General features: G+C 43.7%; 1 protein-coding gene across 3 annotated transcripts in view; it reads right to left on the reverse strand.

Annotated features, from left to right (window-relative positions):
* ZNF827 (zinc finger protein 827) overlaps positions 1-26,325 on the reverse strand; it is a 177,312-nt gene that overhangs the window by 46,447 nt on the left and 104,540 nt on the right. For all 3 annotated transcript variants that reach the window (XM_083171196.1, XM_083171200.1, XM_083171202.1), the window contains exon 6: positions 4,268-4,486. In XM_083171196.1, coding sequence (XP_083027322.1) covers positions 4,268-4,486 — 219 coding nt within the window. The remainder of the gene's footprint in view (positions 1-4,267; positions 4,487-26,325) is intronic.

Consider the following 26,325-nt stretch of genomic DNA (forward strand, 5'->3'; position numbering starts at 1 on the left):
ACGCAGAATTAGAACAGCTCATTTCGGAAAACGTCCTATTTTTGTTCTCGCCAACGGTCACTTTTTATAATTCTGTTTTTGGAAATTTGAAAGTTAACTTCTAGAATAGTATGCTTTGCTAAAATGGTATACTAAGATGGCACTAAGGTCCATATGCACTGGGGGATTTTGCGTGTATGCAGACCGATGATGGGGAAAATCGATGGGCTGAAAACAATTCAGTCCTTTGCAGTAGATTATTACATTTTAATGAAGACTTCCCACGGTATCTGCTTGGTGTAGAGTTCCCAGATTTGGTCGAATGTGGAACTTTCTAGTGTCGCTCTCCCTCCCCCTTTATTACTTCTCCAGGGAAAGATGCAATGTGATGAGCACCAATTTGATGAACAGACGGGAGAAAGAATAAAAAGCTTCACAGTGTCGGACAGAATTCCTCACTCCCTACAGGCACTGCTTCAGGGAGTCATTTGTCTTTGTTAGCCTCGCACGCCACAAGCACGCTCTTCATTTTAGGAGCGTACTCTTGGTAATCATGAGAAGTTGGAGACTGGAGACAGAGTCAACCTCCGCCAGCTAAACACTTTTGTGAAAGACATGAACGGTTTACAAATATATAGAGATACACAAATAAAATTGAAACCCCAGAGATTTCAGAATAATAACAGACAGCCCAATTTACATTTTTGTAAGCAGGGTCTGTGGACGGAGAAAAATAGTGTCATATTTTGTCTAATTGCTTTGTTTCTGTGGTAACACAAAGTGACAGTCGTTTGTAACAATAACAGTGGGATAAATTGCTCCTCATACTACTGCCAGTGCATGACAGGACACAGACTAAACCGTAACAATAGGATATTCCCAAAAAGCACTTCAGACAAGCAAATAATAAGGACTTGTCTGGTTGAACACACAGTACTCTAGATGTGTTATTGAAGTGTGGCTTAGAGCGATGAATAGGAAAATATCTGAACACACACATAGGAATAGTTCAGGGTTGCCGACTTTTTCCTCTCGGGAGAAGCTCGGAGAGAAGACTTGCAGCAGGTGGTTGGGGGCGGGGCTTGAGCGCTGTGGCATTAAGACCCGCCCCCATTATGAAAATGACCCGGTTTGCTAATCACCACAGAGGGGCGGGGCTAAAATGACATGATTCTGCCACTTTAGCCCCACCCCCTCACCGGAGATCGGCATATCCCGGTATTTAAATGGTGCGGTACGGGGGAAGGTAGCCGCAACCCTAGGGGGGGGGGGGGGGGCTTAATGCCCCAGAGCCCCCCCCCCCCCCCCCCCTGGGAGGAGGGTTGTCCACCTTTCCGGGAGGCGGACCCGATTTTCGGAACCCTCACGGTCATTCCAGGAGGGTAGGTAACCCTGGAATAGTGTAATATTATTATTAATAATATCATTTGTGCATATAGGGGCAACATATTCTGTTGTGATTTATAATTGGGAGCACAGTAATTAGCTACATACATAGTTGAGGTTGAAAAATGACAGAAATCCACCAAGTTCAACCTATAAATGACCCTGCTGAGGCCACTGCCCATCTGTTATAGGCAGCAACCTCATGCGACCCAAAAGGGTTTTCCTATTTTCTGTTGAGTGCACTGTAGTGCCTTATAAATGGTGATTAGCATTAGCATTTCTGCTAGAAATGTGTCTAATCCTTTTTTGAACATATCCAGTGATTCTGCCATCACAACCATCTGTAGTGGGATATTCCATAACTTAACCACCCTTACTGTGAAGAAACCCTTCCTTTACTTGGTGCAAAACTTTATCTCCTCTAACCTTAATGGATGACCACGTGTCCTGTGTACAGACCTTTAGGTAAACAGATCACCTGACAGTTCACTGATATGACCTTTTATATATATATTTATTTTCATTAATCATATCCTCATAATGAAACACAACTGGCCAATAACTGACAAAGAGGTAAGAGGACCATGTTCACCAGCTTAGACTCTATACAGAAATAGGAATTTTGTGTATGGGGAAAGTGTTTCATATTGCTTATGATCACTAAAGAGATGCAGTGCTCGAACGTGTGGCATGTATCAGTGTAGGGAGGCAGGGGCTGCTGAGCTGCTGAGCTGCTCAGGGGGAGCACTGGCCATGGCATCAAAATGTCAAAAACTTGGACATTGTGCATAATTATAGATTGTAAGCTTGCAGCAGGGCCCTCCTACCTCCAAGTCTGTCTGTTGTTACCCAGTTTGTCTTATCACTGTCTACTATTGTAAAGCGCAACGGAATCTGCTGCGCTATATAAGAAACTGTAAATAAATAAATAATTATACAGTTTCTAAATGTGTGCGTGTTGTTTTTTTTATGAAAGGATTAAGCATGTTCCATTGCAGTGTATATTTTTTGCCTTGATGGAAAACCCAATCTCCCTCCCCACTTATTTCCCCATATTCATTGCTCATAAATCTCCCCTGTATACACACTGTTCCTCATTGGAGGACCTGGCACTTGGAACATAGAACTATTTTTTCCTGTGTAATGTTATTTTATTATCCTTTAAATATTTGTTTATCATATTTTTTGGTTGTCACAATTTTTATAATTGAAAAATTGTGACCCCACAGAAGGCACCATGCAGGAATCCCCATTGGCGGAGCTAAGTGCCGGCATCCAACACAGTATATATACATACATACATACCACATGAAAAGCCTGTGTTTGTCCCTCTGCACCTTACTCTGTAGGAGACCTCACTGTCCCAGTGCTGCCTCTGATTAAAAACCCTCCCATGACTAGGCTGCTGCTGCTGTTCTCCATGGGCCTGAGAAGAATGTAATGAGCTCCACCAATCAGAGCTCCTCAGCACAAACGTCTCAGCCTCTGCTCTCTGGTGCAAAGTGTCATGGGACTTAGTCAACTCCCAGTAATGCACTGCACACTTGGCTCCCAATGCTCAGCACCATTAATCATTATCACATTGGCAGATAGGTGAAGCTGCAGCACTACCCCCCTTCCATGCACAAAACCTTTAGCTAAAAAAAACAAAAAACGGTACTTATGAGTTATCTGGGCGCCCGATTTTTTGATTGTATGCCTTAAGTTAAGGCATACAATCAGATGCGATGCGATGCGATATCGCATCGCATCGCATCGCATGCGACCATCGGATGCGATGACCCGATTTTTCCATAGGAAACAATGTTAAAATGGACAGAGTCCATTTTAACATGGAATTCAATGGGAAAAAGGGGTCCTCTTCATACCCCTACTATCCAAGTGGGCATGGAGTTGGATATAAACCTGTGGCGAGCGTAGCGAGCCACCGAGCCTGAAGCGTGGCGAGCGAAGCGAGCCCCGCGAGGGGACGGTATTCTGTGTCCCCTCGCGGGGCTCGCTACGCTCGCCACGCTTCGGGCTCGGTGGCTCGCTACGCTCGCCACAGGTTTATATCCAACTCCATGCCCACTTGGATAGTAGGGGTATGAAGAGGACCCCTTTTTCCCATTGAATTCCATGTTAAAATGGACTCTGTCCATTTTAACATTGATTCCTATGGAAAAATCGGGTCATCGCATCGCATCGCATCGCATCGCATCCGATGGTCGCATGCGATGCGATGCGATGTGCCCGATCCGACCCGATTTAGAAATCGGGCGCCCGGATAACTCATAAGTACCCAAAAAACAACCACAGGGGGCCCCCAGCTAGAGGGGGGCCCAGGGGCACTGACCCTTTGTGCCCCCATTATAATACGGCCCTGTCTGACACGGGAAATAATGGCGGGCGCCTATTCAATGTGGTCTTTCCCGATAGCATTGAACAGGCATCTCGGCAAAACAAGCCCGACTTTAAAAGCAGTCGGGCTCGTTTGGCCGACAACGCCCGTGTATTGTTGAGCTCACGGCCAGATCTTTTCGATCCACAGCTGTTTCTCGCGGCCACGCCCCCTTTTCGGGACTTGGCAGCCAGGACATTGAATCCCGACCTGCCGAGATGCAGTCAAGCGGGCCGAGAACAGCACCGACTCTGTTGGTCCGGCCTGACAGTCGTGACCTGGGACTGAATACCCCCATAATGTATCCCACATTTTTAGGCATACAATATAACCTTTTTGTTTTTTTACAGTAAAAATGTATAATCAGGATTTATTTTGTTTCATATATTCTTTAGCTTGAAACATGTGAAAAAGTACTACTGACAGTATGCATGCTACAGATGCGGCAGTTACTCCAAGCATCAACCCTAAAGCAGGCAAAGCATTATGTAGACTGATGCGAACTGTACATAAAGGAATTACCAGATAGCTTCATGAGAAGCTCAGATGCTGCCTTGATGGAGATATCCTGCGTCAGCAAGTTTGGCTGTGTTTCCTTGGCTTTATCTGGCGTGCTTGAGAGGTGTGTGTTGCATTCATGGCTGTAGGTGTAACCAGACTGTGGGGAGTTGCTAAGCTCTCCATCATCAGGCTCTTCTTTCACTTTAACTGTAAGAGTCAGAGGCTCCTTCTGATTTGCAGCTGCAAACAGACACAATACACCGGATTAAAGAGAGAAAACATGCCGCATGATAAAATACTATGCATATATGAAGATAAACTATGTAACGGATATGATATTACAGGAGGACTCCACAAATGGCTATAGCACAGTGCTCTGCCCCATATAAATGGATTGTATCATGCATCATCCACACAGTGGTATCTTCCGAGAGCATTAAAAGAACTAGCAAATATCAGAGGGCTTACAGTAGAATATGAAAGCTGTTCGTGGAAAGGGTTTGAGAGAAGGAAGAATCTGATTGGGTAATGTCGGACCTGTCCAACCAAGGGCCACCTTCGTTAAAACCCATCTTTAGAGAAACGTCTCCAAGAGCTATTTTTCCCAGGTATATAAAGTCACTGCATGTGGTAAAGTGAGAGACAAAGGAGAGGAATTGTCTATGTAGGGATGAAGAGGAAAGGTTTGTTGACTGTTTACTGTTTGGGCGCACAGAGTCACACAGGCGACTCAGGGCCCTGGCCAATGGGCCACGCCATTCTACACGTAGTAGAAGAGTATGTATGTATGTATGTATGTACATATATATATATATATATATATATATGTGTGTGTGTGTGTGTGTGTGTGTGTATAAACTTTGTATAAATAACCAAATCAAGATATTTGTCCACGCAGTGCTCCTTGCACACAGTTATCAGTGCCTCCAGGCACTGGCGGTCTAAGTCCCTGGTGCTACAATACTTATTGCTACTTACTGGCCCCTATTGGGCATCAGCGCAATGAGCAGCACACTGCACAAGGTTTAAATCTCTTCTCCTGCAATTAGCCCAGTTCACACCTGTGGCTGTTCAGGACCTGAAGGCCTGGACTGGAGTCGTATGTTTGGGGGCCCACCCATCTATCCCCCAAACACACACAGCAGAGACCCATTCCTGGCTTTGCAGTGAAACAGATTCTGTTAACTGGATGCAAAGCCCTCTCTCTGAGGCTGGAGGGTTCCTTAACCCTTTACAGGGCAGTTGTGACCAGAGAAATAGATCAGTCTGTTTCACCACAATATATATTCAGCCAGGTCCCCGGCATTCTGCTCCCAAATATAAATATATATATATATATATATATATATATATATATATATATACTGTGTATTTACACACACACACACACACACACACACACACACTAACTACACCCTACAACCTGGAAGATAGACTATTTAGGAAGTATGCTACTGTTCTAATGAGAACATGTATCAGTCTTTCGAGTTGTGGAGTTGTTCCAGCAGACAGTAAGCACATCCTAAGCAAGAACAGCATTGTGCAGCATCGGCAGCCCAGGAAAAAATGCTGCGCTGTTGCTGTTTAAATGAAAAGTCATTGTGACTTGGACACTGTAGATATGGCAATGTAAAGGCCAATATGATCTTCTTGGGCATCGTCCAAAGTAATATGTCACACAGTGTATATTCAATTTACAACAGAAGCCAAAGGGCTGAAACACTATAAATCGTAATAAAAGTCTCCCTGAACTATTTGAGCCCATGGCTTATAATCATGTTTGGACCTTTGTCAGTATTTAATCAAATTCAGCAGGTTCGCTCAGCACTTTAATTATTATATCTGTAACAGTGGGTTTAGTATGGAATAGTGGGCAAACAACATAATGACATTAGAACGTGCAGATTTTTATCAGACCAAGAGAAATATATTTGTTTTCCAAAAGTACTGTCACTGGTTTGAAATTAGGTTTAGTAGATGTAAGGTTTTATTAGGAAAACTCTTAATAAAAAAGCCTTTTGTGGGATATCCCAATCATTCTATCTAAAGACACAATAGCGCACCACCTGCAACAAATCAGCACCAGGCGGCCTTATTGGAAACTAAGAGCCTGATTCAGGTTGGCTCAGTGAGCTGCGAACATCTCAGCTTACCAAGCGCCTGAGATGCTGCCCGCCACCAGTCTGAACCCCCCCCCTTCCCACCACCGATTCCCCCCGGTAACATGCGAGGGGATGTATAACGAAAACAAATCCCCTCGCATGCCTCCGCTGCAGGAGAAATCATTCGATGGGCGCTGACCACAAATGAGTTCTCCTACCTTTGCAAATAGAAGTCAGTGAAAACTTTCTTTTATTTGGATGCACCTGGACGAAGATGGGGCAGGAGGCTGATGTACTGTAATGTCAGTCCCTGCCCCCGGCATGGGAATGGCCAACGTCTCCATGTGGACGCCACTAAAACGCTGGGCCATGCCATGGGCAAGTCCCATTCCCGCTGCCGTTTGCCCCGGCCCCCACTCGATTCTTGCGTACAGCTCGGTGACTATGCAAGCCGCGTAAGCCATTTGTGCAAAAGGGCTGCACATGCGCATAATAGCGAGTCAACGTGAACCGGCCCCTAAGTTTATGTACACACTAGGCGATGTGTGTACCCAGCAACATCATGGCATAGTGGACCCGGTGGGAGAGTCCGAATGGCAAGTGCATACACACGAAGTAACGATGCATGGAGGGCCAACGGAGGATGTTGCTGAAGACGTGTGGGAGCGCGTATTGTCAGCAACGTAGTGGCTACACATTGGACAATGTGCCCTGTATGTCTGTCCAATCCACTCAGCTTTGATGACATATCATTTGACATGACACTTGTAAGGGTTGTAGTCCATGCTGGGGTAACTTCTGGAATAACAGGCCCATGAGAAGGTAATGTAATTGTGTCACAGGATTCAAATAACAGTGCACCCTCAGCATGTGACTGCATATATTTGGGGTTAACTTTTTTACACGCAAAAGAGCTTCTGAGAAGTCTTTAATGTAGTCCCCTTACCTGCCATTATAACATCCACACAGGCAATATACACTCGCACAATATTCAGAGAGAAAACTAACTGAAGCAGAAGTGAAGCAAACAGGGGAGGAGGATTGTCACAACCCCTATATAATAAGCTCTATATTAGCATAGAACAAAAAATTTATAGTGCCAGGCTCCACTTATCCACCAGTCTATACCCACTGTCTTGAACCTCCAGTGTCCCCCGTGGATAAAGGAGAAAATACATTTTCTCACAATCAAACTTGGCTGCTTTCGGGGCTACTTACATAGCCCCCCAATACAATTACCTGCTGTGCATTGGATGCCCCCTGTAATGTTAAGATACCTCCAACATCCTCCAAAAAAAAAGAAAAAAATAACTATGGCATTCCTTCCTTCCTACTTGCTTACTAATGGCTATTTCTTGTTATCCAAGCAATTATCAGGCTTGCTTGTGGCGATTGTAATAAGAAGCAACTGGATTGTGATTTAATTTCACAGCAATCTAATATTTTTTATGGTACACTAATTTTATGATATTAAAAGAACTTTTTCACTTAAGGATAGAAGCAAACGTCTGTTGACGATTAGTAAATTTACTAACAGTTGACAGCTCGAATTAAAACTATGCAAGAGGCTGTATTCATTCCTTTGATAGTGCAAATGTGTAATATATCCTGACTTATATCATGTAGACAATTCAGCCTTTGCTAAAGGAAGTAACCTTGATAAAAGGAAAGTATTGTGCTGTACAACCTATTCTAAGATAAAAGGAAATGTCATATCAATGCATCTGCTTTCATCTATATATTTATTTTTTTAACAAAATGTTACAAATAAACCTTAACCATCAAAGTTGCATATACTGCAAGTCATTTATTTATTCTAGGTGGGATGAACTTTCTGGGAAAAATAAAAAATAGGAATAATGCGACGATTGGCAATTTTCACACTGTTTTATTTATTTATTTATTTATAGCTTCTTATATAATGCAGCATATTCCGTTGCGCTTCACAATTGTTTTCACAGAATTGTATTACATCATAACTGTACTAATAGGAAATTTGCTAAATTCTCCATGCCCTTAGATTATTATTTTTTCAAATTAATCATATAGTATTTCTCAGGGTGTGGGTCATTCGGTCGACTACTGAAGGTCAACGTGCCTTAGGTTGACATGCCTAAGGTCAACAGTGTCAAAAGATCGACATTGGTTTTTCTTTCTTTTTTTTTGTCACAAATATGTCGACATGGACACAGAAAAAGTGCACCGTGTCTCCTATAATGGCTCGCTGAGCTTACCATGCTTCGAGCACTATTATTTTCTTCCTCCACACCCTAGTGGATGGTAGGGTATGAAATACCGTCTATCGGCAAATGTCAGCTCCAAAAAAAGTGAAAAACCCCATGTCAACCTTTTGATTGTCGACCTAATGTAAGGTTATGCACCTTGGGGGAAATAACGAGGTAGAATTGGGTAAGTGAGAATTGAAAAATTACCTAGGAGTCCAAATTGACAACAAATAGCTAAGAGTCATTGGGCAGCCAATAAGGCCAACAGGATACTAGCCTGTATAAAAAGGGGCATGGAAGCTAGGGACGACAATGCAATTATGCCACTCTACAAGGCACTGGTTAGACATCATCTAGAATTTGGACCCCACACTACAAAAAGGACATCCCAGAACTGGATATGTCCAAAAGGGCAACCAAGCTAATAAAAAGGGTTTGAGTAATTTTGCTATGAAGACAGATTTGCCCAATTAGGAATGTTTTCTGTTGGAAAAGAGAAGTTTAAGGGGAGACATGGTTAATAAGTACAAATATATCATAGGGCAATATAATGAACTGTCAGGCACGCTATTTATTTTGAAGACAGAGACTAAGACACGCGGGCATGTGCTCAGACTAGAGGAGAGATTTCGGAAAAGGAAAGGCTTACTTACGGTCAGGGCAGTAACTCCCTTCCAGAGGAGGTGGTGTTGGCAGACACCATGAATACATTTAAGATAAGGTTGGACAAGCATTTATTGGGAAAAACAATTTTCAGGGGTAGAACCCATAATCATTATGTATCCCAAAGTTGAATCAAAGTAAATACAGTAATTCAAATAATTAAAGTGGGGTTTCCACATCTACATCACACCCTCCAATGGGTCCTGTAAAAAGGATGGATCTGATGGCTGTATGTATTTTCTCAACTTCAACTACTATGTTACTATGAAAACAGGACACATACACCAACTAAGGTAAATAGATACTCTTGTTAAAATGCAACACCAATATGAATGGCAAATAATGTAACATATAATAAGATATCCTTTTACATGGAGTACTTTACCGCACCTTTTAGCTAGTACTATTATACAATTATAGGGCCTTATTCTAATCCACTCTTTCTGACAAAATCCTTCTTAGATGGGCAAAACCATTTGCACTGCAGGTGGGACAGATATTACCTGTGCAGAGATAATTAGATTTGGGTGGGGTTTTACTTCAAAGTGAGATTTACATTGCAGTGAAAAAATAAAGCAGTCCGTATTTGCCCTGCACAGAAACAAAATAACTATCCCAAATCTAATTCTCTCTGCACGTGTTACATCTGGCCCCCCTGCAGTGCACATGGTTTTGTCCATCTAAGACAAAATACACAGACATAATAGAACCAGTGCTACACTTTCTAAGTTCACATTATCTCACCTCATGTTAAGGCTCCTGTCTCTTCCTACTGGCAGCTACTCTTTGGTCTAATGCGATGTTTGAGGGCTCAGATACACACATATAGTAAATGTGTTAGAAGAAGCTGGTACACTGGGCATGTGCAGCAGCTCTGCTCTGTCCCTTACATTACATGATGTGGTGGCAGCTCTATTGATCTTATTATATACCAGTGCTATTATTGTCATCATTTAAGGCACTTGCCAAAAGGAAGGGGATTTCTGTGCCAGGAGAATCCCCCCCAGACCCCCCCCCCCCTGCATTTACCTATGGATCCAGGAAAAGTTCCCAGACTCAAGTGTCTTCTACCCAAAAAAATAATAACAGGTCTACTGGGACTGCTTATCAGGGATTCTGCTTCGGGTCCCTAAGGCTAGTGAAGCAAAATCCATGATAAGTGCCAGTTTACGTGGCTACTTAGATAGCCCGGGGGATCCATTAGCAGCGTTAAAGTATCACTGCTAATAAAATATCCCCCATAGATACACAAGGGCAAAACAACAGCAGAAACATATAGTTGCCATTACCATAACTAAAATAATCTGTTTCATGTTATATGTAAACTGACAATAGAGATTAAATAAATGAGTATAACAAAATCTTTATTGTACATTGCTGCAGTGTACCTATTAATCCAAGACCCGGTCAGCAGGATTTCAAATGTAGAAAATTGTAGAAATATAGTGGCATGCAATGAAAAACATGTGAACTAATAAAACTATTCACACTGCATACAAACAACAACCAAGAAAGTGCAATTATTATTATTTTTATTATTCCTGCCGCTTTCTTTGATTGTATGCCATTTTTTTGCATGTATCTCTGTGAGATAACAAAGCACAATGAGTAAGGCAGTCTAGGTGGAGAGAGAGAGAGAGAGAGAGAGAGAGAGAGAGAGAGAGAGAGAGAGAGAGACACACTATTTTTAATTAACGTCCACTCTCATAACTGATGCAAGAACATCTGAAAAGGAACTTCTGCACATGGCTGGATATTGACTGAGGTTATAAAAATAGATTAAGAGAACAAACAGAGGAAGGATACAACAATTAGTAGAGAAAGCATCAGGTCAGCTTTTGGGTCAAAGAGTAAATGGTAAAAAAAATCCGTGAGTGAGCCGTTTCTTTAATTTAATGGTATTAAAAAAAAGTCAGCAAACTAAGCCAGGATGACAGGATGAACCACAATGTAAGGCTGGAGCATTCCTGGCAAACGAAGTAAGTATTGACCCAGGAAGCGACCGGCTCTCTCAGCAGAAGGCTACAATACAAACATCTGCATTATCTCTGCACAGATTATTCAACAAAATGAAAAGATTTTAGCCTATGCTGATAACAAAGACAGCAGCCAGACATTATGCACTTAGCAACACATAGCCCGTCAGGTCACATTGTGTCATTTGGCCCAGCCACCACAATGCAATTTACTGAGAATAATCCACACGCCTCCGTCCTGCCCATTTTACTAGGTAATGGGTGGAATGAAGAAGGGTGCTCTAACCTTCCAAGAGTCTGTGGGACTCCCAAAATTATGTAAGTCTCCAGATGTTTTGGGAGAGCAGGCAAGAATGACCTATGTAAATAAAGGATTCCTACAATCTCCTAAAGCAGGATTTTTCCCAGTTCAAATAAAGGACTTTTTTGGGGGGGGATTCTACAAATATGCCTAGGGCTACTGACTCTTCAGAGGCCCATACAGTATATTGGGGGCAATGCTAAAATATTCGGATTCTCCTATCCTGGCGGGGATTGTGGAATCATGACTTTGTTTACATGCTTAATTTCCCTAGATCCACCGAAGGATCGGTGATCGATTGCCACCAATGGGCGCATCCAGCTGGAGGATGGATTGTGGCTTCCAGCAGATTAGAGGATCGCCCCTCTGGCGTATGGGCCCCTTTAAATCATGTTTATAAGTCACATCCGAATGCCTATCTAACTTTGTACAGCAGGACAAATGTGAATAATCAACTATTTTATCACTTCCCTTATAAAAGTAAAGTATTTAATTGTGTGGGGCTAAAACAGAGGGCGAAGACTAGTCTTGCAGGTAGGAGGTGATCTACACAAAACATTGTGCTCAACCAATAGAATTCTATGTGTGTGGAGAAGAGGTATATTGTATTGTCTGTCTTTTACTTTATGCTCATTAAGGGATAGCGCTGAAGTGTGTTTACATATTTTGCATACATGTTGATTTGGGAGTCTGGTGACCCACGGATACACACGCAGCTGCAATCCAAGGCGCAGCATGTTTCCCATAACTATAAGCATTCTATGTGACACAGCTCTACGAGGAGACAATTTACAAGTTTTAAAAGGACCATCTAATCATGTGTGCAGTTATTAAGTGGCACTCAATTTTCCAGCCAATTAAGGCAGTGTTTAGATAAGCTGTAGAAGTTCTAGTGTTCAATTGAGAATGCGCATTTCTTGTCACACAAGGATGGTCTTGTTGTAACAACTCAGCATACATCAGTGCATGTGTGTCTATTCAGGTTGGCAGTTGTGCCAATCATTAGGGTTATCCATTATGTGCGTGTGTGTGTGTGTGTTTGCAAGCATGTGCATGTGTATGTATTGGATCTTCTGCTTCTTTTGGAAAAGTGAAACACTGTGACACTCTCATATTAAAAAGAATATAGTGATATAGGGCCAGATGTACTAAGCTTCAAAAGTGATAAAATGGAGAGTGCTAAACCACCAGACAATCATCTCCTACCTGCCATGTCACAACCTATGTTTGAAAAATGACAGGTAGAAGCTGATTGGTTGGTGGTTTATCACTCTCCATTTTATCACTTTTCAAGGCTTAATACATTTCACACATAGGGGCAGATGTATTAAGCCTTAACAAGAGATAAATCCAAGGGTGATAAGGAGAGATAAACGTCCAACCAATCAGCTCCTTAATGACTTTTTTTCAAACACAGGCTGTAACATGGCAGTTGGGATGTGATTGGCTGGACGTTTAGCTCTCCTTATCACCCTTGGATTTATCTCTTGTTAAAGCTTAATACATCTGCCCCATTGTATGATAAAGACTTCAAATGATATAAGCCACAGTGTTTCAGGGCTCAAGTCAGCAAAAGTACAGATAGTCTGTAATATTGCTGATTTACAGACCATACACTGTGCCTTCAGACATGCCAAAAAGCCCCTTTTGGTGCACCAGGCCCTGGGCAACTTGTCCACATTCAGAATCTGTCTTTTCAGAAATAAAACAGCTGCGATCAACAATTGCCATATTCCATGGATCAATTTGTACATCTGTGTTTGAGTGCCTCTGAATCTGTATATACAGTGTTGTAATACAGCAAACTTGACTTTTTCTCATTCCAAGTTCCACAGTGCCAAATCTGTGACATGTTTATACCTAATTCCAGTACTGTTTGTTAGAAAGCCCCTGAGTACTAGGAGCCACAGAACTCGGTCTTCCAATCTGTTATGCTGCTGCCACATGTGATGGGCAATCTTGGGAGGTGGCTTGAAGCGGAATGTCAATATCAAAGGTGTGTTATTTTAGTGTTGCAGGCGTGTCGATGTAAGCATGGCCACAAGCTTAGAAGGCCATGGTAAAATGGAAAAACTGAGATGCCAACGGGATTGTGGTGTGACTGGTAGCGCTGTATAAGTACCAACCAACAACATGTACAGACACTAATAATGGGTGTCTCGGTCCTAAAAAAAAATTGTTTGACCAACTCTCCAATAGCCCCAATATTTATGTGTGTTATTGTACAACAGGCAATGTGATTGATATGCCCTATTCATTTCAGCTCCATGCAGCTAGTTGCAATCTCCAGCGCATCTGTAATTGTTACTCTATTGCTTTAAAGGTGTGTTCCATGGGTGCAATGGCTACGCTTATTACAAAACAGAAATCAATGCTGGGTTAACATCTAGAGCAAGCAATACCTGCATATGAGAGAGTTCAGCTTTAGTTATTAATACGATCTCACCTGGCTCATACACAAGAGATGTGCGGCTTGCCAAGTATAAAAACCATCAGAAACCTCTGAGTTCTAGTCAGGATGTCATCTATTATGCTGCAGCTACTGCAAGCATATGAAAGTGATTATCAGGCAGATTAACTAAAATCTCTATAGATCTAACGGATAGATGGTGTCAGGGCTGGCAACAGAAATCTTGGGGCCCCATACAATTACACCTCTGAGGGCCCCCACTTCTCAAACGCTATCAACCCCCCATGCTGGTATATAAACTGAGGCCTACTTTTTATCACACTGATGCACTCCCTCACCCCACAGCCTGCGTTTTATTATACTGACGTGCTCTTTTACCCTGTGCTCTATTACATTGCAGCGCATCCTTACCATGCAGCGTGTTCTATATGACACTGATGCCCTTCCTCACCCCGCGTCCTGCGCTCTATCCCACTGACGTACTACCTCACTCTGCATCCTGCGCTCTATCCCACTGACGTACTACCCCACTCTGCATCCTGCACTCTATCCCACTGACGTACTCCCTCACTCTGCATCCTGCACTCTATCACACTGGCACACTCTCTCACTCCACTTCCTCCGCTCTATCACACTGACACAATCCCTCATACCTGCATTCTGCACTCTATTAAACTAATGTAATCCCTCACCCTACCTAGCCTTGCAGCCTAATCCTATATAATGTATAAAAATCAATTAAGTTACAGACTGAGGGTTATAATAATGGGTAATATAGCCTATAACAGAAGATAGTACCAGAGGTAGGCAGGTTATTATAGGTTATTATGCCCCAGATACTATCTTCTGTTATAGACTATATTACCCACTATTATAACCTTCAGTCTGAACTTAACTGATTTTTATACAGTATATAATTATACCTCCCAACTGTCCCCGATTTTCGCTGGATCATCTCAGTTTTTTTTTGGGAACGGTCCCGCAGTGGGGAGGGGCAATGCGGACGGAGGTAACAGCCCTATGTAGCCTCTGATGATGCGTTATCTGCTCAGTATCTCCCCCATAAGTACCCATAGATAGTCTCTCTCTCTTCGGTGAAATTAAATTACTGGCAAATGGCGCAAATTGCTGTTGCTACTGCATTTAAAACACAGGCAATGGCAACCTGCCTGGCATCCTTCACCCGGATGACTGTCATCCTGTGTATGCCCCACTGTCAGCCCATGTGTATGCCCCTCTGTCACTCCGTGTATGTGCACTACTATCACCCTGCATGACAAAAAGGAGAGTGGCTTGCACAGATGGCATGTATTTTGAGGACCACGCCCCTTTTCTGGGCGCTCGGGATGCCCAAATATAACTAGTGCCGCTAACCTCTCCCCTTGCCCTATAATGGTTTCCATTTTCTTCTGGATGTGTCCAAGCATATAGAGCAGTGGTGGCCAACCCGTGGCTCTTGAGCCTCATGCGGCTCTACCCCTTGTAAAGTGAGGCTCCTGCTCCCACTGCTGCCCGCCGCCCACCGTCCGTCCCAGTCCCCCTACAGCCTGTTCCCTGAATCCCTTCTCCTTCTGAGGGGAGGAGAGCACGCATCGCGCATCTCTCCTAACCCCTTACTGTGCATCCTTGTGACTGGGCCGTCCGCCAATCAGAGCTCGCGGGCCAGCAGCCAATCAGGAGCCGGCCAGCGAGCTTTGATTGGTGGACAGCCCAGTCACAGGGAAGTGAGGGGGAAGGAGACGCGCGGTGTGCTGTGCTCTCCTCCCATCAGTGACATGACAGGAGGACTGCAGGGGGACACCAGACTGTCCTCTCCCCGCCTGGCAGCAGCAGCAACAACGGTGAGTGCTGCAGCTGGGAAATTTGCACTGTGGGGGCATAGCAATTTGTGGCACTGTGGGGGCATACCCGGCACCGTGTGGTGCATACCTGGCACCGTGGGGGGCATATGTGTATCTGGCACTATTGGGGGCATATGTATATATGGCACTGCACTATTGGAGGCATATTTGTATCACACCCACCCAAGGGGTCAAAATAAACTACGCCCCTTTTTTTGGCGCATGCGCCTTCGGCGCGCGCATGATGTCGGCTCTTTAGCTTGACTACCGATATTTTTCGGCTCTTTACCTCTGACCGGTTGGCCACCCCTGATATAGAGGATTATTTAATGTATTATACAATTTATACACATATATTTAAACTAATGTAACACTAAAGCTGCATATGCTGCAGCTAACCAAATAGTGGGGGTTTTGTTTGCCTAACCCCCTAACAGACAGCCCACCATACCAGGGGAAGCTCCAGATGGGTGGTGCAGCACAGTTCAAAATTCAGTTAGGGGAGCAAAACCAATTGCCATTCTACACTGACACTGACTGCATTATCCCCACTCATTCTGTCTCTGTGCAGTACTGTAACTCTGCTACCCAGTGATGCTGACAGGGCTACACAGAACGGTATACCTCTGGTGCTGACCATGTCAGGCCTCTTCTACAAAATTTTCAATGGTCACTGTCCATTCCCAATCCACCCCTGTTGCACACTGCTGTAATTTTGTCACAGGCTAGGTGCCTCACCTGGATGTGCCTGCAGACTTGGAGCATGACTACCCTAAAAAGATGACCTTGGGCTTTTTTTTACTACCATTGGAGGTTCTAGGAGATAAATACAATGGTTCTCAAATGGAGATGACCAGCCTCTTTAGAACAATGCACAGCTTTGTGAGGAATATGATTTGGGTAATATCAGGAGATGTGGAAAAGAGCTTTATTAATGACATCAGCCAATGATTAGGGTATATTTGTATATTTCTTTTCATATGAATGTATATTTCATATGGTATTTCAATACATCTGGTAAGCCTCCTAATGCCTAGAGCAGGCATTCCCAACCACGGTCCTCAAGGCACACCAACAGTGCTGGTTTTAGTGATATCCAGGCCTGACCACAGGTGACTTAATTAGTATCTGAGGGATTCTGATTAAACCATCTGTGCTGAAGCCTGGATATCACTAAAACCTGCACTGTTGGTGTGCCTTGAGGACCGTGGTTGGGAAAGCCTGGCCTAGAGGGACGGGCAGTCCTTCAGCCACGGGTTCCCAGAGGTTTCCACCACAGGGGGTTTTCCTCTCCTGAGTCATGAAGGAGGCTGCAACCAGCTTGGTCCTCTTATAGGACAACCTTGTAAGAACAACTGGCCAATCTTGGTCAAATAATTCCTAATTTATAATGCAGAGTAAAAAAAAAGCGTAACTTCCTTTCCTTAAAAACTCAATAAAGCTATTTTTACTTAAAAATTTATTTTGCTTGATTGTGTCTTTGTTTTATGAATGTATACTATCCAAAAGGTGAAGAGGCTTTGAGGCCTAGCAAGGTTACTGAGACCACAATGGGTAATGTGAAATAATACAGTAGTTGGGGAGCTTAGAAATCTACACTATATATACTATAGATAGAGCATGGGGAAATGAGTAGTTTGCTGATAATAATAAATAAGGATGTTAATGGAAAAATGATGACAATGGATGGATGCTGCTGATAGGTGGTCAAGAATTAGGTAGATAAATATTGTATTAGTATGTAAGTAGGAGATACTGTACATAAAAGACAATACCAATTATTAGAGATAGGATTATATGCAACAAAAAAAGCTTGAAATATGCATGCAAATATGCATGAAAAATACTTAAAATATGCATGAAAAGTGTTAAAATATGCTACATTAAATAATAAAAAAGTAATTTTTAACTTATTTATTTAATAAGCATACTGCAGCGTCCAAAGCTCTTCTTGCATCAACTGCACGGACCGCAAAGGGATGCGCAATACATGTAAAGTAATCTGTGTAATCTCATCTCCAGCGCCGATGGATCAAATGTCAGCATAGCGTGTGAGGGCGGCGCAGTGGAAGGCTTCCTCCCTGCGCCGCATACTCACTGTGACAGCATTTTCTCCGCGCAGCATGATGTCACATCCCTTATGCCCTCCTCCTCTGCTGCAGAAGTCTGTCTCTTGGTGTAATATCCCAGGCCAGGGGCAGGCAAAGGTTCAAGAGCTTCGTAATGGCATCCGCCCTGACTGACTTTTATCAATATGGATTGGCAGCCTAGAGCAGTGTCAGGTCAGACATAGCGTACATCCAAGGTTCCCCACTCTGCGCGCATATTGCCCCAGCCTGCACACTCTACCACTACCTGGCCAGCAGCAGCAGGGCAAAGCAGTGCTGTGACTTGCGGGTGGGACCTAAAATATGCACCATCACTATATTTTAGGTAAAATATGCAATAACCAGTGACAATGGGCAAAATATGCAAATGCATATGCAAATATGCAAATGCGTATAATCCTGTCTCTACTAATTATATATCATAACTGGGGGATAAACGCTTAAGTATATCTGCATCAAGAAGAGGATCCAGTGACATTTTGCAAATAAAGAAATAAAAATAAGAGAGAAAATAAATAATAAAAGCAAAGAAAGAAACAAAATCAAACCAAAATATAAGAACAAAATAAAATACTGTAAAACCAAAAATAACATACTAATTCCTAAATACCTATTTTAATTTTTGGTACTTGTTTCCTAGCACGGCGCATCATATACCATAACACTTATTAAGGTATACGATGGTATACGATGGTATACGATGTTGTACAATAAAATATTGCATCGCATTGTATGCCATACAATGGCATACGATGCGATCGTATACGATTTTTGATTGTACAAGCACCCTGATGGGTCCTTACAATGTGAAATGGCCCCCCCTTAGTCAACGCCACCCCCAGGATCAACGCCAACTCGAAGCGTGGCGAGCGCAGTGAGCCTGCGTGGGGCGGCGGTACGCGTCCTCCGACCTTTTTATACCCCCACTATCCACGTCGTCGTGGAGTTGATTTTAAATAGTGTGGCGAGTGCAGCGAGCCACCGAGCCCGAAGCGCAGCGAGCCCCGCATGGGGATGCGCAATACATGTAAAGTAATCTGTGTTCCCTCGTGGGGCTTGCTGCGCTCGCCACACTATCTAAAATCAACTCCACGCCGACGTGGATAGTGGGGGTATGAAAAGGTCGGAGGACGTGTACCGCCGCCCCTCGCAGGCTCGCTGCGCTCGCCACGCTTCGGGTTGGCATTGATCGTGGGGGTGGCATTGACTATGGGGGGCAATTTAACATTGTAAGGACCCATCAGGGCGCTTGTACAATAAAAAATCGTATACGATCGCATTGCAGCGCATGCCACTATATTGCATGCAATGCGATTGTATAAGATGAAATACAATCAAAATCGGGGGCGCTGTGCTAGGAAACAAGTACCGAATTTTTTATTGTGGTTGTACTTGGGAATTTTTTACTCTAACTATAAGTGTCCCTGTTTTAAATGTATTTATGTTATACTTAGAAACATAGAATTTAATGGAAGATGAGAACCATTTGGCCCATCTACTGTATTCTGCCCTAAACACATGTACACGCACACACTTGCACACTAGGGTTTAATGTGTGTCAAAAGCCAATTAATCTACCTCTATATTTTTATTGTGAGAGGAAACCGGTTTAACCAGTGTCTTTGGGAATATTAGGGTTAGGTGCGCTCTAAATCCAGCTTCTGGATGCAGGATGTTATGAGTGCTTAGTTAGCAATAGCTAATGGCATTGTAGTATAAATGTATCGTTGCTGAACAATTCTATAACATCCAGTCCCAGCAGCTGTAGCTAGAGCACCACTTACTGTAATGCTCTCAAACAAAGGGTCTAATTCAGGTTTGTTTGCTAATACTTTAGCAAGTGCAATTTTCTAGACTGTGGAATTGAAACATAGAAACATAGAATTTGACGTCAGATAAGAACCACTTGGCCCATCTTGCTAACATTGTTAATGTAAATTTACACTGCAATGTAAACAAAGCTGTCTCCTAAACCAGTGGTTCCCAACCTGGGTACAATGCAGACTGGTTGGGGGTACTTGAAAATAATATTAGTAATGGCGGAAGAGTTATCATCATATCCTCGTGTTTTTGCACGACCAGCAATTCACTGGGAGCTACCCGTGCTGCCCTCAGACATCAGTGTTCATCTGCCCCGTGCAGACATGGGTAGAGGAAGCAGCAGCATTAAACCTACAGGCGAAAATGGGAACCCTGGAAACACAGCCAGCGGCCACACACAGAGGGGGATCCGATTCTGGATCGCACACTATTTCTCCACTACTTATAGTTTTAGGGGCAGATTTATTAGGCTTGGAGAAGAGATAAACTGGAGATAAAGTGGAGAAAAGGTAAAAGGAGATAAAGCACCAGCCAATCAACTCCCAACTGTCTTTTGCAAACACAGCTGATTGGCTGGTGCTTTATCTCCTTTTACCTTTTCTCCGCTTTATCTCCAGTTTATCTCTTCTCCAAGCTTAATAAATCTGCCCCTTAATGTCTTAATTTTAAACATAGAATTTGATAGCAGATAAGAACCACTTGACCCATCTAGTCTGCCCCTTTTTAAACATGTTACCTTAAACCATATTTGATCCTTATTTCTTTGAAAGGATATCAATATGCCTATCCCAAGCATGTTTAAATTGCTCTACTGTATTTGACTCTACCACCTCTGATGGGAGGCTATTCCACTTATCCACTATCTTATCCCTTTCTGTGAAGTAATTTTTCCCTCAAATTTGCCCTGAATGTTCCTCCCTCTAGTTTCAGTGCATGTCCTCGTGTTCTGTTGAATGTCTCCCTCATGTACTTTGTTCAAACCCTTGATATATTTGAAAGTTTCTATCATGTTACCCTTTTCCCTTCTCTGCTGTAAACTTTACATATTAAGGGGCTGGATGTTGTAACATCCGCGCCCATTATCGCCGGCTACTGCATTATTAATAACGGCATATGCTGTAACATATGCTGTTATTAACGCAAGGGACAGCTCTTGCAATAAGAGCTGTCCCTTGCGATGCGGTGCCGGTGCTGGACTTCCGGGTATGTGACCCGGGAGTCCATCTGCGCATGCGCAGAGTGACGCGCCGTGCGCAGGGCATGCTGGGAGGGATCCGTGATGGATCCCTCAAACAGAGCTGCGGTAAGAAGCCCATAGGCTTCTGCAGGGAATCGCCAGCTTTTGCTGGCACTGCGGAGGCGCCATATAGCATATAGAAATGCGGTAAAAACCCCGAAAACAGGGTTTTTACCGCATTTCTGCTTTACAGAATCTCCCCCAAGATGTTTAAGTCTTTCCTGGTACGTTTTGTGATGCACCATTTTAGTTGCCCTTCTTTGTACAGTCTCTAATGTATTTATATCCTTCTGGAGATATGGCCTCCAGAACTGAACATAATACTCCAGGAGTAACGTAACCTCAATTAGCAGTGGAAAAATTCTCTATTTTATTTCTGTAAAAGACAAAGTAAAACAAAAACACTTTTAGAGGCTCCAAGTCAGGCAATCGGGATAACGGAGACATTGGTTCTGTGCTCCCTAAATCTGGCTCCACTGCCTGTGCTATAGGACAGATCTTGTAAGTAACAGTAATGTAAAGGGGAAGGGGCTCTGCATCCACTGAGAGCCTCTACAGGTACTCTAGCAGCAGGTGGCTCCTAGACACAGGCATATACACGGAGAGTGCCCCCATGAGTCCCATGCATCTCAAAGAGGGTCGGCATCTGAGCTAGGGCAGGGGGGCTGCCGAATGCGGGACTGAACAGTTGGGGGCTGACTGGTGGGTTTAGCCTTTGGGGCCCCTCAGGACATTGGGGTCTATCCCCTTTGACCTCCCCTGTCATCAGGCCTGGATGGTGTAGGAGAAAGTCTAACCTTCGTTCACACTCAGGCCCCTACATGTAGTTTTTCGCACATGCCTTCCATTAACACTACACGCTCCAAGCACACATTTTTTGTAATCATCTCTGCGGTTTAGAAAGGGTTAATCATCACAGTTTATAGAAAGGTTTTAAATTCTGGCAAAGTGAGAAGATCAAAATCTCAGTAACATGACACTGAATGTGTTTGTGTGTGTGTGTGTGTGTGTGTGTGTGTACCTGTGCGCATGTAAGCAACAGAAATATTTGCAACTTAAAAGAACAAACTGCATTGATGGTGTAATGCTGAATAGGGAAAAGTGGAAATAGCTTTTTCTCTCATCAACTGAAACTATCAACCATTTCCTGTGCTAAAGCAAAACTCAAAGAGAAGGTGGTGCTGTTGGCTTCTTTTTACAAAGCAAGAACCAGCCTCCAGTTATATAGTGTGACCTGGGCTCTCTGCAGTGATGCAGTGCTGATCACACCACGTTCCCCAATTTGGAATAACCTGGAGGCTACCAAACACTCATTAGGGGTGGTAAATCGCCAGCCCTGTATTGATCTTTAGGGTCTATATCCTTGAATTTAATATAGAAAATAATCACAAAAAATAATGTCAATATTCTACAGTGTCAGTATTATTTTCATGCATGTGCAATTGGGAACTTAAGCCCGCACTACATGCTGCACAGCTGATATCTCTAACTAAATCACCAGTGCCACGAAACAAACGATTTGCGCAAAAAGCACAGAACAATATAGTTAACACTCTCATTAAGCGATATCACAGAGACCCACGCCAAACATGCAGTCGCTGATGAAATTGGGCCAGATACACTAAGCTTCAAAAGTGATAAAATGGAGAGTGATAAACAACCAATCAGCTCCTAACTTCCATTTCACAGACTGTGTTTGAAAAATGTCAGACAGGACCTGATCGGTTGGTTGTTCACTCTCCATTTTATCACTTTTGAAGTTTAGTGCATCTGGCAACATTGTCAGCTTTGATTGTATGTTCAAGAGACAGGGGTTATCATTAACGATCAGTGGTAAAGTGCATCGTTAACGATATACTGGGTACACATTGATATGTAGATAATATCATTAACGATATTGTTACCGTGCATATCGTCTACATTGATCGCATAGTGTGAACCCAGCTTCAGATAAAGATTGCGCATACCCAGGGCCGGCTCACCTGTGCACGGGGGGGTGAGTGATGTGCCGGGGGGAGCTTAAAGCGGCCACCGCCGAGTCCTGAGGGAGGGGGGGTGTGATGCGGCCACCGCTGCCGCCGAGTCCCGGGGGGGTGGGGGGTGGGGGGGTGGGGGTGATGCGGCCGCCATCACTTTACCTGGATCCAAGGAAGCGGGTCCAGAATGCCGCCCTCCAGTGGCCGGCGCCGTAGGCACATGCCTAGACTTGCCTAGTGGTGGCGCCGGCCCTGCACATACCCAGTAAAATATCTAGAAATAATAGCGTCATACATGTGCAGTGGAGGCAGAAACACTGGGGGACAGGTAAGATCATTGCTGTATAATGGTGATACAAGAGGCCTACAGGACTGATCCAAAAATAAAGATGTATTAGCCATGAAGGGCAAATCTGTAAAAAAAAAAAACAACGCATCTTCTATGACAATCTCTGTGGTATTTGCCTATGCTAGAAAGTTGATGATCCTATTTCAGCAGGATATTTTTGTAGTCGGTATCTCATGTGTTGTGTAGTGCAAACAAAATGTATTCATTTACACAAACAAAAACACCCTTTATTTCACATACAATAATAATAAGTACACCCATGCACATTACCATCCGCAGCGCTGAATCCAAGTGAGGGAAATATTACAGATACATCCCTCAACCCCTGTGACTTTATATCCTGTTGCTAGGCAACAAAGCTTATAGGTCAGGCGCAGGGACCTTTAGTAAGTCACCATGAAATGGCTGGGCCTTTTGCATAAATGAAACACATTTGCATGTGTCTCCTGGCATATCAGTATTTCAATAGATTACTCACTGTGCAATCTGATGTACAGAGTTCATTCTGACAGCTGACTGTGACCTTTTGTATTCCCCTATTGTACAAATTCTGAAGACCAGTGTGATTTCATTTTCTTACTTGTGGATTACTGTATCTCAGGTTCATGGTGACAATCACTGCTACCTGCATAAAAGCCCATCTAATCAAATCGTCATATACCAGTAACATTTCTGTTTTTATTTTTTTCTTAAGAAAAACAAAACCTTTTTAGTTTGTAGCTGGCATTTCTTTGTAACTATGGGTTATTATGGACAATTTATAGTTACAACGTGATTCATAAGGATAAATTGTTCACATTGTATAGTGTGTACTTACCATGTGCTCGCTCCCGCAGTTCGGAGACAACAAACTCCGTTGTCCATGCAGGTAGCTCAATCGGTGGATATTGTCAAATACAGCATACTACTGGATGTAGTCACTGACAATATATATAGTTTGTCAATTGGAAGGTTGGACAGTGTGTACGCACTGTATTGTTTGACCGGGAAATCATTGACCATATCATATTGTTTGCACATCGTAGAGTGTGTACCCAACTATTTGCTTGTGTGAATTTATTAGATATAGGATGGTCGAAATAGATTTTACATTTATGTTTGCCATAATGGAATGTCTGTAATAAATTAAGAAAACATGCATGCTCCCCATCCCATCCCCTGCTCTCCTGACAGTACCTATGGGGAAACATTAACTGATATACAGTGCAATCTCCCAAAGTACATTTTAACCATTGGTAAATCTCGAAGAGCGGCATGGCCACCCCTGGATTAGAGTATCAGGATTTTTCACGGTACCCCTAGGAAAAGTTTTTCATTGATACATTTGGGAATAAATAGGTACTTGTGTATTTTGGCGGCGCCCATCGCATCGCATACCATAACGCATGCGATGGTATGCGATGCAACGCGATTTCGTTGGTTAGTGTACGATGGCATACAATTTTCAAATTGTATGCCATTGTACATGGCATACAATGCCATACGATGCGATGCGATTAAACATTGTATAAGCACCCTAATGGGTGCTTATACAATGTTAAGCACCCTAATGGGTGCTTACAATGTTAAATGCACCCCCACGCCACCCCCCCACTATAAACGTGAACCCGAAGCGTGGCGAGCGCAGCGAGCCCGCGAGGGGCGGCGGTACGCGTCCTACGACCTTTTCATACCCCCACTATCCACGTCGGCGTGGAGTTGAGAATAGTTTAATGTGGCGAGCGCAGCGAGCCACCGAGCCCGAAGCGTGGCGAGCCCCGCGAGGGGACGCGGATACCTGTGAAGCCCGCGAAGGGACGCGTTTACCTGTGAAGGTATCCGCGTCCCCTCGCCACGCTTCGGGCTCGGTGGCTCGCTGCGCTCGCCACAGTAATCTATTCTCAACTCCATGCCGACGTGGATAGTGGGGGTATGAAAAGGTCGTAGGACGCGTACCGCCGCCCCTCGCGGGCTCGCTGCGCTCGCCACGCTTCGGGTTCACGTTTATAGTGGGGGGGGTGGCGTGGGGGTGCATTTAACATTGTAAGCACCCTTTAGGGTGCTTATACGATTTTTAATCGTATAGGGGGGCAAAATAGCGTTGCATCGCATGCCATCGGGTACATGGCATGCGATGCGATGCGATACGTTCATCGTACGATGTACATCGGGGGCGCCGCTATAATACACAAGTACCAAAAAATATTACATTTAAATAAATTGTGCCTTCTGTACCTATCATCCTTAGGGGAACCACTAATCTACAGATATAGTCACAGACTGTCAAGTCTCCCCTTCCAATCCCAACTCTCTTTTATATCAATTACAAATGACAGGACATAACTAGGGGTGTGAAACCAGTTTGCCGACCACAGAGCCCTTGCCCTCTGTGCAGCCAAAGTCGCTGAATCACGGCTGTTGCTTCTGGCTAGAAGGGTGCATGGAACAGCACATTGCAGTCAGTATCTTGCGCTTTAAACAGGCACCTTGCAGTCTGTGTAGCCAATCAGGGCATCCAGTGCTGCACTGGTGCTCCTGTCCCCTGCAACATAACGTTGCATATTCAGGGGGCGGAGTCGGCACACAGTGCATCTGTGCCCTGTTACGGCTCTGAGGAATTTAATATATTTTGCATTTCCCCTACTTCTTGTAACATTTCAGCTATGTACACACTACAGGGGAAAATATATCATGCCGACACGTATTGGACTGATATATATTGTATGTATCATATAGTTTGTACCCCCAATATGTTGTAGTTGGCCTTCATTGACTGAATAATCCCATTGGATGAGACTCCTTGGTTGAGAGCAGCAATTAATTATATATTGCGCTGTTGTACAGAGGATCATGCTGTGAATGCCAGCGGATGCAATGTATAGTTACATTGCATCATAATGTCACTGGTTCGCACCATCGCATGGTGTGGATCCACCAGCTTTACACTCCCCCCCCCCCATGTTTCTGATGCCAGTGTGAGATGCTTATATTTTGTACGTCATATGTTTCTCGTACTTCCCCATTATGGATCACATCTGCATGTACTGCTGATCTAATGCACTATGACCTATGTAATGTGCCCAAGATGGCT

The sequence above is a fragment of the Crinia signifera genome, chromosome 1 (genome assembly GCF_055691185.1).
Source record: "Crinia signifera chromosome 1, ASM5569118v1, whole genome shotgun sequence".
NCBI classification, from domain to species: domain Eukaryota; kingdom Metazoa; phylum Chordata; class Amphibia; order Anura; family Myobatrachidae; genus Crinia; species Crinia signifera.